At 39.5% G+C, this 13,539-nt stretch overlaps 1 protein-coding gene and 1 long non-coding RNA gene across 4 annotated transcripts in view; both read left to right on the top strand.

Moving 5' to 3' along the window:
- Positions 1–3,638, top strand: part of LOC143362119 (uncharacterized) — a 144,188-nt gene extending 140,550 nt beyond the window's left edge. Inside the window, exon 2 of the long non-coding RNA XR_013083590.1 lies at positions 1,995–3,638. This is a non-coding gene — a long non-coding RNA (uncharacterized LOC143362119). The remainder of the gene's footprint in view (positions 1–1,994) is intronic.
- Positions 1–11,689, top strand: part of Teh1 (tipE homolog 1 phospholipid transfer protein) — a 50,174-nt gene extending 38,485 nt beyond the window's left edge. Inside the window, exons 3-5 of one of the 3 annotated variants that reach the window (XR_013083589.1) lie at positions 7,155–7,218; positions 9,852–9,903; positions 11,270–11,357. Coding sequence is in view for 2 of the 3 variants with exons in the window: in XM_076801974.1 (XP_076658089.1) it covers positions 9,852–9,903; positions 11,270–11,386 (169 nt within the window). In the remaining variant the exon portion in view is untranslated. Of the gene's footprint in view, positions 1–7,154; positions 7,219–9,851; positions 9,904–11,269 lie in introns of those variants that run through there. The other 2 variants (XM_076801974.1, XM_076801975.1) reach the window with 2 other exon arrangements.
- The last annotated feature ends 1,850 nt before the right edge of the window (positions 11,690–13,539 follow it).

Below are 13,539 nucleotides of genomic sequence, written 5' to 3'. Positions count from 1 at the left end.
TTTTTCGCGGCCCTCTCTTATGGTGATTCGAGGATCCGCCGCTATAAAGCCGCTTCTCGCGGTGTATTTCATCCACGAGACAATTTTATCTGTAATTTTTTCGCCGCGATCGGCGACGCGAACGCTCGTCGCGCGTGCTTCGCCCGGAATTTATCGTCCGCCTTAATCGAGTCTCATATTAAACTTGATACGCTTCTTAGCTTTCATCATTTTCACTCGGAGCCGTTGCTTACCAGGGAAAATCTTCGACTAGTACACTGAGAATTATGAAACTTTCACGGAGAACATTATTAGGGAGAACAGCCGAATTTGGATCGGTGTCTGGATTATACCTAATTTACGATTAACTGTAATCATGGTCAGAAGTGCTTGAAATGCCTAACGTTGGAACTTGGTTTTGTGGTATTTTCTCCTGAAAATCTACGGGATTAAATGAAAAAGAGTGCAAAATTTGTGGTCCCCTAAGGTGAAGTTTAGTCTACGCTTCTTATTTCAATCGAAGAATTAGATAATTCCTTCGGCAACTAGGAAGCGAATTCTTATGATTTTAACCGGGGCACATACGGCCGAATGACCAAATTACGACGACAAAAATATAAAATGAGATTTTATTTGAAATTCTGGTTAGAAATGCTTAATAATTATCTTCGGAAAAGTAGCCACTTAGGGTTAATTGGGGTCATAAAAAAGGGTGAAGGGTCCATAGTATGTTAATTAAAAAAAAAACACTAAATTATTTCTGTAGGTTTTAGTGAGATATAATATGCAATAAGAATATTATTTTACAACCTCATTGTTATTTTCATCATTATCATAAGCACCATCGGTAGCATCATCATCGTTGCTTTCATTACCATTACTATAGAAAGTAGGCATTCTTAGCATACTTAATACAACCTGATTGAACTGTGCTTCTTTTTCAAGCCATTTCACGTGTTTGTTGTTAAAACGATCGTACATATATTTACAACCACGCCATTTCATCAAAAGTTTCGAAACAAACACTTTAACTATACGTTTTATTTGTATTATACAATGTTTAGAAAGTTCACTAACACCAAACTTGTCGAATATATACTTTAACAATCGTTCATCACACTTAAATGACGAAAACTTGAAAAACGGTTCACTTCTTAACACATCAAATAGTTCTTTTCTCGTAATCTTCATTTCCTTTACAGCGCGGTCGACGCGACTACCTGTAAACAATCCGATCTATTGATCGATAGGGCAAAGATGGGGACTCATTTTTTAATGTTTTATATTGGTTATAAGCCATTTTTTCGAACTAGTAAAGAAAAATCGGTGTACTATTTGGAACTTTTTTTATAACTCTAGCTAAAGTAAGCATATCAATATTTTTTAACCAAAAATAGTATATGATAGAACATACTATATTAACAGTATGTACAACTTATCTTTGTATTAGCAATAATTGCAGATGAAAGTACGTACCTGACGCTTCAACATCCATGTAGGAAACTTGGCGAATTTAAATTGGAGAAAATAGGATGAACGCAATTACGTCGTCAACAATACTGGCGCAAACAACTTAGATTCGCCGTCCGCACCATAACCTCACTTTGTTGTGTTAACAACAAAAATTCTCACGCTATATTGTAGGCCGTTTCTTAGAATACGTTATGATGGTATTTGTCATTAGTTCAGAGAAACTTTTTAAATCTACTTTTGTCATCGTAATTTGGTCATTCGGCCGTATGTGCGGGGATAGATATGAATAGTTCTCTTTCGTTTCTAAAAGAATCATGTTTGTCCTTGTTAATAAAAGTTAACACGTTCACGGACAGTAAAAATTTCAGTGAGCTGCAAAAATAGACAGGCAATTTTTCTTGAAACTAGTTGTACTATCCGAAATATGATTAGAAATAAACAGTAATAATAAGTTAACTGTCATTAGCAATGACAAATGAAATGTATATTAATTACAGAAACAAATTTCAATTTGAAATGTATATTAATTACAAAAACTTAAGGTTGTATAAAATTAAATGAATAAAAATTGGCTTTAAAATTTGAATGCTATGGCATTCACGTCATTTTGCATCACTATGAAAATGAATGCTACAGCATTTGCGTCCGCGAACGTGTTAATTCGTTTCAGTAGAGCTGTTAAATAGTGTGACAATTGCTTTGTAAGGTAATTTAAACGACTGAGACTCTTGGTACACAGCAGGGAAGTATATAACACATAATCCTTCCTCCTCGTCCCATAAATTACGGATTACCCTGTATAATTTCCTAATAAATGTTGGAGCAACGTTTCAATTCTGCAGTAAATCGTAGGGCGTGTTATGAGAGTGGTAAATAGTGGAACAGGTCCGCGAATGGTGAGACGAAAATTCCGAAGTGGTCGAAATCGATCTGAATGGCCAATGAAGAAGATTCCTCTGATGACACAAACTTCGAAAGGCAGTCAAAGATCTTGCTCGGCGGTTGTTATTAGTAGCGAGTTGCTGGACAGGTTCCAATTTAAAATCGGGGTGTTGTCGGGGATCTTTTTGTTCGGTTTGCGGCCTGATATCAGACCCGAGCCATCCACGAAGACGTAATTATCTCGAGTTCCCTCTGATCTCCTCTTCCATTCACTGTTCCTTTCTTCCGGATTCTACGGCGCGGATCGTATTATCGCGGAAAATCCCGGGAAAATAATGTGGCCGCGGAATTATATTGCACGGAAGAATTTAACAAGACCGATTTCCGTATCAACGGGAACGCGTTCCTTTTTTTTTCTTCCTTTACCCCCCCGGGAAAAATGTGGCTCATTACGCGGAAGAAACGGCTGCGCCGGCGGGATTGTTTAATATTTTCTTCTTATTTTTCGTCTGCCCGAGAATTTCTTTCGCCGAGCTCGGGATTCATCTTACCTAGGTGTTTCTCTCGGTGATCGTGCTAGGTATGAATAAACTAATGCGCGCATACGCATCGCATACGCCTGCTAGATTGAATAAAAAATATTGAACAATTTCGAGACAACAGTAGTTTCATGGTAACAGTGTTTAAATCATAATAGAATACCAAGAATAACAGTACAGTACTAGAATGACCTAAAACGATTGGAGGCACGATAACTTGTTTAATGTTAATCAATAAAAGCTGGTCGCGTAGAATCCTGGACGCCATTTTATGTCTATCAGGCACACGGCGGGTCAACGAAAGCATTAAATTAACGCGATTGTTAAAAATCATTTTACTCGTTCCTATAAAGCCTTTCGCGACTGTATGTATTATGAATCGACTTTAACCCAACGAACATACCAATTCGTGCAATTAATTCGCGACTGTGACTGTACACGAACGTTCATGCTTTATTAATTAGACATTCGCCACTGGATTCGAATTGCCGTTGCTCCAAATAGGCGGGCATACACGTACACCGAAACGAACCGGTACGTGAATGCATGCATTCAGCTTGTAGTGGAACATAAAATTGTCAAAGAACCCGGCTGGATTAATTATGCACCTGGAAATGCTTAATTAACCAGGCGAAATCTTTCAAATGCGAGTACACTTATTTCAGAATCGAAATGCTTTCAATTCAATATAATGTGTATACGTTAAATCGCTGTGTAAAAGCTAAATTTCGACAATCGTTGCTCATTTCGCATAATTAATGAATGAGAAAAGCGGATCCAAGCTTCCTTGGTGTTTAATAGAAATTGAAATATAAAAGTTCGAATGAAATATTCTCTGAGAAAAGTTGTCGATTGAAATTAAACCATCAAAAAGAGCACGGAAATGCTGAACACGATAGGAGGGGCGAATGTAATCCGTTTAATTAACCCTGATAAAGACCAGCTACTAGGCGGCAACAAAATATTGAAATCTTATCAGATTTCTCTCCCTTCGCCAGATTGACACGCGGAAATTAAACGATGAATTTCGTCTGGGAAGTTCCAGACCAGGTCTACGTGAACACGATCGTAAATGGGGATTAATCTTCCGCGGAGTACCATTTAACTGCAACACCGTAAAACTATCATTTATCGAGCGGGCAAACTCCCATACGCCTCGTCGAGCCTGACGTGCACGAAGCACGGTTTGTTAACGATAACAACGTTTATTTCAAACGAAAGTTTCATTTTAATGTGACGCGATTGTCACTTGGAATAGTTCTGTGCACGTACAGGGTGCTCCGAAAATCTTGATGATTCTGCGGGCAAAAATCAGACGAAAAAAGAATAATATTTTTCTACCTAAAGCTTTATATATATATAATTTAATTGTTTAATGTTGCTTCAACATCAAAGGTCATTAGCAACACGGTACATTTTCTTACAATATATTATACATATTTGTATCCTTGATATACTTGGCAAGACCGGCGATATACTCCTTAGAACTTAACAGAATGGGTAAGGATCTAGGCAACTTAGCATTTTTCCTTTCATTCTCATATTTTTGCATTCTATTATTATTTGTTTTCGGGGAAAAAAAATATCAGCTTGAAAACTGTGGTATTCGAATTGTGGTGTTTTCTACCAACACCTGATATTGCCATTTGATGCTGTGTCGGACAGATTTCGGGTAGGAGTATTTTTGGAAAAAATGTTTCCAGCAGCAGTCCTGGATAGCGATAGGTTACCTAGCAACAGGTGCAGTTGATGTCCGTTTCTCGTTCGAATAATTACTGCTCTATTTGCAATATTCTGTCGACGAGTTAAAAGCGTAGATAGTTTCAGGGGTAATACCGAGGAATTAATTAATACAATTTCCCAAATTAATATCACGTGTATATTAATTATTAAGTATTACACGATATTATGGACTACTGCGCCGGGCAGAAAATAGACGAATTGTGGAACGAGTAATTGAAAAGGAAGGTTTTGGTCACAGTGTCTAGGGCCTGGGACGAAAGCGTCGCGGAAAAATCGTTCCATCTGAAAATCAGATTTACGGGAGGGGACGCGAGATCGGAGTGTCGGGATCTGCTTTTGTCGTATGCCAGCCGCAAAATTTCCCAGCCGGACTTTTATCGAATTTCACCGGTGACGTTGCCGGCCTTCCGTCGCGGAAGCTCTCCTTATCCGTGCAGGAAACCAGACTTCTTTACGACGCGACGAGCCATGCGCTCTGATGCCGAAGATCTGTCCCTGCACACGTTCTCGCACCTGAAATCAAATACACCTCTGTTCAACCACTCTTAGTATCAAAATGATTACAATATTTAACGCTTCTAAAACGTTTCAGGCGAAAGCTATCCGATTTAGTAATTAAAGTCAGTGCACACGTTCTCTAAGTTTCAAATTCTCGCGGTTCTTACCGATATAAATGAAGAGCTCATTTCCGCAGCGTTTTAAACCTCCTCGTGGAAAGAATAAGAAATTACGAGTTTCGGAGTTTATCGTTTGCTTCGGAGACCTTTTATACGGTCGTACAGGATATCTGGGTTACGATGATTAGATTGCGGAATTTTATGCAAACTCCAGTTTATAAGGGCATGTTGATGAAAACGGAAATTACTCGGGAGCGCACTATTTCAAAAATAAAGACAAGCACGGAAAGGATCTTATCCGGTGGAAGAGATTTCTAAAAACTGAGTCCATTTAGTTTTATTGGAAAGTTAACATGATCTTCCCTGCTTTTTATTCAGAAGTCGCAACAGACAAAAACTTCCACGCGAGAGAACCATTTGTACCATTTGGAAAATAATGTACGAATTAGAAATAAAATGCAAAGACAATGCCGCGCAGTGATTTCGCGTTTATACAATTTCAGCGCACAAAAGCTGCCTCATTTTCCATTGTTGCATATCGATTTTGCTCCTTTTCCTTTCGACGTCGAAGAATGACGAAGGTTACATTCCCAGATAAGAGAATTCATTTGCATAACATCGACCTTCACGTTTCTAAGACACAAGTTCGTTTCTGCGTGAAGGAATTCGATGTAATCGTCACGTGCACTGTAATTTCCTATTCCGTTTCATAAATGCCATTGTGTTTTCCATTCAAGCACGACCTGAAAAGATTTCAAGCCTGCAATTTAACACTTGAAGCACTGGACGGCTGAAGTAACTAATTTCTCGCTTTCTAGAAAAATTAACAGAGGTTAAGGCACAACGCCACTTTCACAAATCTTGCAAAGCGCTTAAAATCGCCCAACTTCAAACACGCGTAACTTTCGAAGTAGTGAATTCCTAACACTGAAACTGGGATTTTTTCGCATTTTCTCGTCAGAATCTGCAGGATTATATTTAAAAAAGTAAAAAATTTCTGGGTTGCCAAGGTGAAGTTTAACCCATTTTTATTTTAAAGACCAATATCAATTTCTCTCCTCGTTTGTCTTCTCCGGAATTGACGCGAGCAATTTTTCTTTTGCATAAGGATCCGCAATCTACCGATTAGAATGGCTCAGCGAAATGAAAATGATTTCTCCGATCTATACGTAACGCGTTTGAACCGAAACGCGGTCAAACGTCCGAGAAGAGTGTTGCGTCCTGGCTATTCGGCTGAATCTCCAATCAATCATATTCTATCAGCGCGTGCATCGACAACTCTGTATCGGTTTAGCGCAACGGTTAAAAATCGTTGGCGATTCGTGCGGCTAGTTTGCATAACGCGATGCTCCGTACCGACGACGTTCCGGAATAAATTTACAAACCGATATGAAATTATGCAAAGCAAAGAAAAATAACAATCGTTTGTCCGCCGAGATGAATGATCAAGTACAAAATATCGGGCCGGGAAAAAATCTTGCATTCTTCAAAAGGCATTAAAAACACATTTGGAACATTTTCATTTCAGTCGCGTTTCTACGTTTATTGCATTTGTTTACCGCAGTATGAGCATACGAGACAAAGGCCGTAATAAAATTTGTGGATATCGCGGAATAATCCAAAATATAGTTTTGCTGTTTCGGTTGTAGATTATTAATTCTAAGACTCATGAATGCATTTGCTTGGCTCGGCGATGAATATAATCGAAATCTGATCCTCGTATTCATAGCAAACTCCGGTGGAGATGACTTTGCGCGAAAGACTAAAACAAAAAAATTATAAATAAGAATTGTCTCTGTCGCTGTTTTCCCCCCTCTCTCTCTGCCTATCTGTCTTGCTACCTCTTCTGCATCTCTCGCTTTTCTCTCTGATCGCGAATATCCGAATCGTTGAATGACATATTACTCATCTTTCTTTTCAGAATCGAGTTATGTAAATTCTGCAACATACATATCGGCGATTAGAACGTCACTGTTAAACTCGGTGTGAGTATACACCAGCTCGGTGTGAGTATCACGTTTTGTGAGTTCGTTTTGTCTCGTCCGGAGGATATGTGCGGTGTAAGCTTTGCGTGCGGTTGCTGAAACAGACAAACGAAAAAAAAAGAAAGAAAAAAACAGAAAAAAGCAAATACGATGGAAAACAAAAAGGTGTCGCGTGCCAAGCCGAATTTTGCGGACGATGTCGAGCAGAGGATTTTACGTTCTGCCTATTTTTCTTTTTTGCGAACGGGTTACTCGAATGTTTTGTAATCTATTTGATCCGCTAATGGACGGAATGTTGTTCCACCAGCGTGTGCAACTTCGGGCACATGTTCGTTCGGAAATTGTTCGTAGTATTACCGTATAAAGCATAAACTGATTCAGATGTTCATAACATTCGAAACGCTTTGGTTGTATTTCGCGCCGGCGTTTGCCGGTCATTTATCCGACTTTACCGAATAGACTGCAGTTTTTGATGCACGCTTGCACTACTCTGAAACGGCTTAACGCTAGTTTATTTATGATTCCGTTCCCGATTGTGGCGAATGTTCCTCTTCAAATTCAATATTTTTCATTGAAATATCTGATACGTCGACGTACAAAAATCGCAGTCTATTTCCGAGTTTGTTTTCTTATTTGATTTTGCTAGCAAGTAAAATATTTAATACAAGTTTAATATATAAGCAAGTTCCTGAACTTGGTGTGTCTGTAGAACTTTTTTTATACTTAATATTATATACCGCATCTTCGAAGATTGTTTTTTAATACGTTCAGTGTTAAGTGGGTGCTACATTTAGACAAACGTTTATAATTGAATACATGATAGTATCCCTTGATTTAATCTTCCGGTTAGAAGTTTGAGTACAATTTTTGTAAGTATCTAATATGAAACAATTAAAAAATGAAAGCTACAGATATATGAATGAAAACGGATCTCTCTTAGTACCTACAGATAATAATGGACAATCTGCAATCGCTGAACGTATTAACAGCATTAGTACAATAAATAAATAAATTACTATACTGACGAGTCTATACTGAAAGCTGAAAGCTGTATTTCCTACCGCATTTATCTGCAAAGACTGCCTTCATTTTGCTTCGCTGAAACTTGCAGGCAATCCTTGTTCTCTATGTGAATATAGTTTATAAAAAATGTTACTCGAAATATCTGATACTGTTACATGTAGTTTATTTAAATTTCTAAAAATTATACCTACGCCTATAGTAGTGGGACTATGTTAGACGTAGGACATACAATCTATCGAGTATCGAGCTTCCGGTGTATGCATACTGCTTTTTCGATTCTACGTACGGATCAGAGAATGTTATACTTAAGCTGCTTTCGAATTACGATACTGTAATTTTTATAAAACATGTCAAACTAATAAACATAGAAGACTGTTCGCGAATGGGGACATTTGCCTTCTCACCGAAGAGTTATGGAAAAATAATGATTTCAGGCTAGTGCGGAAAACAATGCCCGAATTCTTTCGCTCTGGCGTCCCACGAGTGATCCAAGAAAATATTCTTTTAATTTTTAAATTTTGTCTCATTGCTTATACTGCTTGCAAAAATAGATTAGGTTGGACGCTATGAATTTCGTCCCGAACGCCCCATATACTGGTCACGCTGTGCGGCCGACAGCTGTCACTTTCGCGACACTATATCACGTGACCGGAAAAAAAGTTCGTGCAGTTTATCGAGATAAAATCATGCACTCCTAAAAAGATGAACGCCTGGAACCTGGGCCTAGGCTTGGACGTTGAGCGAAGACTTTCCTTTTTTACCGGAACGATGTTGCATCGACACGCGACAACGGCGGAATAAGGGCGTTCAATTAATTACCATTACAAAAACCGAATTTAATCTTTTATCAACCAAATTCTAATTTTTTTCAACAATCGATGCACTGGTCTACTTTAAACAGGAGTGTTCGGGTGGAAAACGGATTGCGAATACTTTATTATTTACGCTACCTAATATAAATTCGCCAAAGGAGGGACTTCCGTGAAATGTTCTAAATAAAACAACAAAGAATCAGGATTGTCCAATTTGCTACAAAGTGCTGCATTAGTGACTCCACCCCTTTTCGAAGCGATTAAAATGAGGATAGACTTTCGAATAGTTGAAAACCATTTAGGACACCAGGAAGCACAGAACTCCGGTAAAACTCAGAGAACCTAAACGGTACCTTGAGCTAATTAACCTATTTTGAACTTTGTGACCGACAAAACTGATCGGAATGTGCGAATCACGCATAATCGCTGGCCTCTACACTCTGTATTACATTACTTTCCTAAAATATCGTCGTTACTTAATTCGCACTAGAATATTCAAAGATTTCGGTACAATTGCACGAACTTTTTTTCACAATAATAAACGAACTATAGTTATGGCTCGCAACCGGCCTCTTCCGACGCTAGTCACCGTAAACAAATGTTCCGAGCGTCTTTGTAAACGAAGTTTCACGCACATCGAATGTTTATCGATTTTAATAACTAAGGAAGCTATTGAGACTCGCAGATATTTATGTATTCTATATTAAAAAGCGATGGGACAACAATTTGTTTAAGCGTGTGCCCATCGTCCGCACCTGTTCCGAATCTATCGAAGTACTGATGGGGTTTCTTTTTCAGCTACTTCCATCGACATTGCCAAAATCATGAGACTTGCGACCGTGCATTATTGGTAAGCCATCGGTATAACGTTATTAAAACTTGTGTGATTCGTTCAAGCAATAAGTATGGAGTGACGTATGCACCGAAATTGTTGTCTATTGTTCGCTTTTCTAAATGTGTGCTGCACCGATATACGAAAACCAAGTCTTCGGCAAAACTTTGATACCGAGCAATTTGTATTTACACTGAAATAAAAGAAATTCGTACGGGTAAACAAACCTTATAGAAACTGCTGGATACAATAAACGTTCAACATACGAGTTTGTACAATTTTAAATATTTTCGAAATTAAGATTAGCGACCGGATAAAGTACCTATTAATTGACATTCCTATTACCCGAACCTCTGTGCAGCAATTTCTATAAAAATCTCGCACCTCATGAACGACAAGATCGATGTCTCTATATTTACATTAAACGTAGTCATAGCGTACACGTACTGAATGTTAAATATTACCGAAACACTGGATGTTTGTAAACGCTAAAGAAGTCAAACCATTTATTCTACTTATCACTCGTACTTTCCAGAGTGAGAGCATAACCTCCAGGCTTTTCGCATGAGAACGAAAACGATTGTTGATTCACACGGGGCCAAATACTAGAGAATCGTACTAATTATCTTTTATACTGCCTGTCGTCTATTTCTACGCTAACGTTCACTTTCCACGTATCTACTGTACAAACGAAAGTATACACGAAATACGCTAACGAAATGTTATGGTTTCCCACTTTTGTACAATCTGATCGGCGCCGGTTCACGCTCGGGTCACGGCGCGTGGGTCCATTTTGACTCGCAGAGTTGCAAACGTCTAGATCATAATGTTCTCGCAGCTAATTTAAATTACTAGGTAGGTGTACGTGATGTAAGAGACGAAAAGCTCGCGAAAATTGTTAATAAAAGCTATTTACTTGAATCCTCGCGTTACTACCTTCAACGTACCCTCCTGTAGGACCTGTGACGTGTTTACACACGAAAGCAGTAGATAAATTGCATGAATAAGAAAGATCAGCACCCGCACCCCCACCCCTAAAAATCGAGAAATACGGTTGCAACATAACTACGTTGGGTTGAAAGTACAAATATCCAGCAATTGAAAATCGTCTTTCGGGGGTTGTACGGCAGCAACGCGCAATCGAGGAGACTATGAACCATACGAAAGCCATAAGTCCGGCGGTTGATGTGAAGTTGCACGGCCACTGTCACAGGGCACAAACCAGCAAGCAAGCAAGCAAGCAAGCAAGCAAGCAAATAAACAAATTCGCATCGGTGCACGTGCCGCGCTGCCGCCGTTGTGTTGTCGCCTACGCTTTGCATTCGTAAGAACGAAAGTATCGAATCAACTCGGCGGAATTTTTTCTTGTTTTTTGTCTCTTTAGATCGATGTTCCGCCACCACGGCGTAACCGGAAACCGTCGGCCGCGGCGCAGCACCGAAACCCTAGCGAATTTCATTATCGCGCCGCCGGCACGGAAACCCGGACGACGCACAGATGAGCCGGGGATTATCGTCCCGCGAATTCACGAGAGACGCCTGCCAGCCGAAACACGGGAGCCACCCGTGAAAATTCGTGCTTCGTTCAAAGTTTCCGGCGAAGTTCGAAATGCAAATTCTCGGCGTCCACGTTCCTGCGGCGTCTCGCTTTCCAAACATGGCTGCCGGGCCGGAGGACCGAGAAAACGCCTTGAGAGACGGTGCCCGTCAACGGTGACGGGACTCGTATCGAAAACCGTGCATGCATTACTCCAACGACTATCTTGTACATTAATAGTATACCGCTGAATACAAAATAAAACCAATTGTACAAATACAGTGTGTGCCGACGTTCGTCCGATTCATTTCTGTTTCAGCCGCCAACCTTTCACTCTATGATCTTCGGATAATTATTAGGTTGGCAAGAAAGTAATTTCGGTATTTTTAGGTGAAATAAAATCCAATTTTCTTATCAAAGCAATAAACTTTAATCAATCAAATATTTTCCATCTTGTTCTATGATCTTTTGCCATCTTTCTGGTAGCTTCATAATTCCGCGCTCGTAAAACTTCTGATTCTTTTCGGCGAAAAACTGATCCAAGTGCGATTTCAGACCATCGTCATTAGTGAAAGTTTTACCATTCAAAGAGTTTTGTAAACTTCGGAATAAATGATAATCTGATGGTGCAATGTCAGGGCTATATGGTGGATGTGACATCACTTCCCAATCAAGCTCCAATAACTTTTCACGTGTTACCAAAGATGTGTGTGGCCTAGCGTTATCATGCTGGAACACGATTCCTTTGCGATTTGCCAATTCTGGCCGTTTTTCTTTGATCGCTATGTCCACTTTTGTTAGTTGTCGACAATAAACATCTGAATTAATGGTTTGGTTCCTTGGGAGAAGCTCAAAATACACAACACCTTTGTAATCCCACCAAACTGACAACATGATCTTCTTTTGGTGCAATTCAGCTTTCGGCGTGGTTTGGGCTGATCCATCACGCTTGGACATGATCGTTTTCGAGTTGTGTTATTGGAAACAACCCATTTCTCATCACCAGTGATGATTCGCTTCAGAAAAGGGTCGATTTCATTTCGTTTGAGATGCATATCGCATATGTTGATGCGTTGCGTTAAGTGAATTTCTTTCAATTCGTGTGGAACCCAAATATCGAGCTTCTTAACGATTCCGAGACTTTTTAAACGATATTCTATAGTTGTATGCGAGACATTTAACCTGTCTGCAATCTCTCGGACAGTTATACGACGATCCGATTCAATAATGGCTTTCATTTGGTCATCATCAACTTCAGATGGTCGACCAGAACGTTGGTCGCCTTTAAGTGAGAAATTTCTAGAACGGAATTTTTTTAACCAATTCTGGCACTTGCGTTCTATTAAGCAATCCACACCATAAACTTCACATATGTCTTTGTGAGTCTCGGCAGCTTTTTTACCTCTACGGAAATAAAAAAGCAATATGTGCCTATAATGTTCGTTTTTGCACTCCATGTTCAAATTGACACAGAACTAACAATTTTAATCAAAATCACGTGTAATTTGCTTCAAAAGTAACCTAAAAGATGCAGTTATGAAATGTCAGAAAGAAAACAGATGCAACGTTAACAGAAGTCAATCAAACAAAACATAAAGCCATCTATTAGTGAAAACCGAAATTACTTTCTTGCCAACCTAATACCACCTTGAGCAGTGTTTTGAGAAGCTTTCAGTTATTTATTAAAAATCTCGCTGAAATTGTGGTTCCCATGAAATATAAAAATCTCGCTGGACACAAACGAACCCGCGCAGATGCCGGGCGACGATATGCTAAATATTTGAAAGTGAGGAGACCAGACGCTACATTAGTCTCGCGAAAGAGTCGGTATATTCGGTTCCGTCGGATTTATATGCTCCATTTTTGATGTTTCACATTTTCAATTTTTAAAGCTGACCTTGCCGGACCACTGTAATCCAACTGACAGCAGCCATTCCATTCGATTCCACAAGCGGAATATCGGATAAGCATAGACAGATATATCGATCCTCTTCAGAGCTTACCCCCCGGCGGCACCGAGCCACCCGTTATCGCTGATTCTTTTATCGGAAATAAAAGTCTGCCGTTTCTGCGCTTGCATGGCCGCGCTGATACGAGCGTGTACGCGCACGGGGACTG

This window comes from Halictus rubicundus, chromosome 16 (assembly GCF_050948215.1).
Source record: "Halictus rubicundus isolate RS-2024b chromosome 16, iyHalRubi1_principal, whole genome shotgun sequence".
Classification (NCBI taxonomy): domain Eukaryota; kingdom Metazoa; phylum Arthropoda; class Insecta; order Hymenoptera; family Halictidae; genus Halictus; species Halictus rubicundus.
This window is presented reverse-complemented; position numbering and strand designations above follow the sequence as displayed.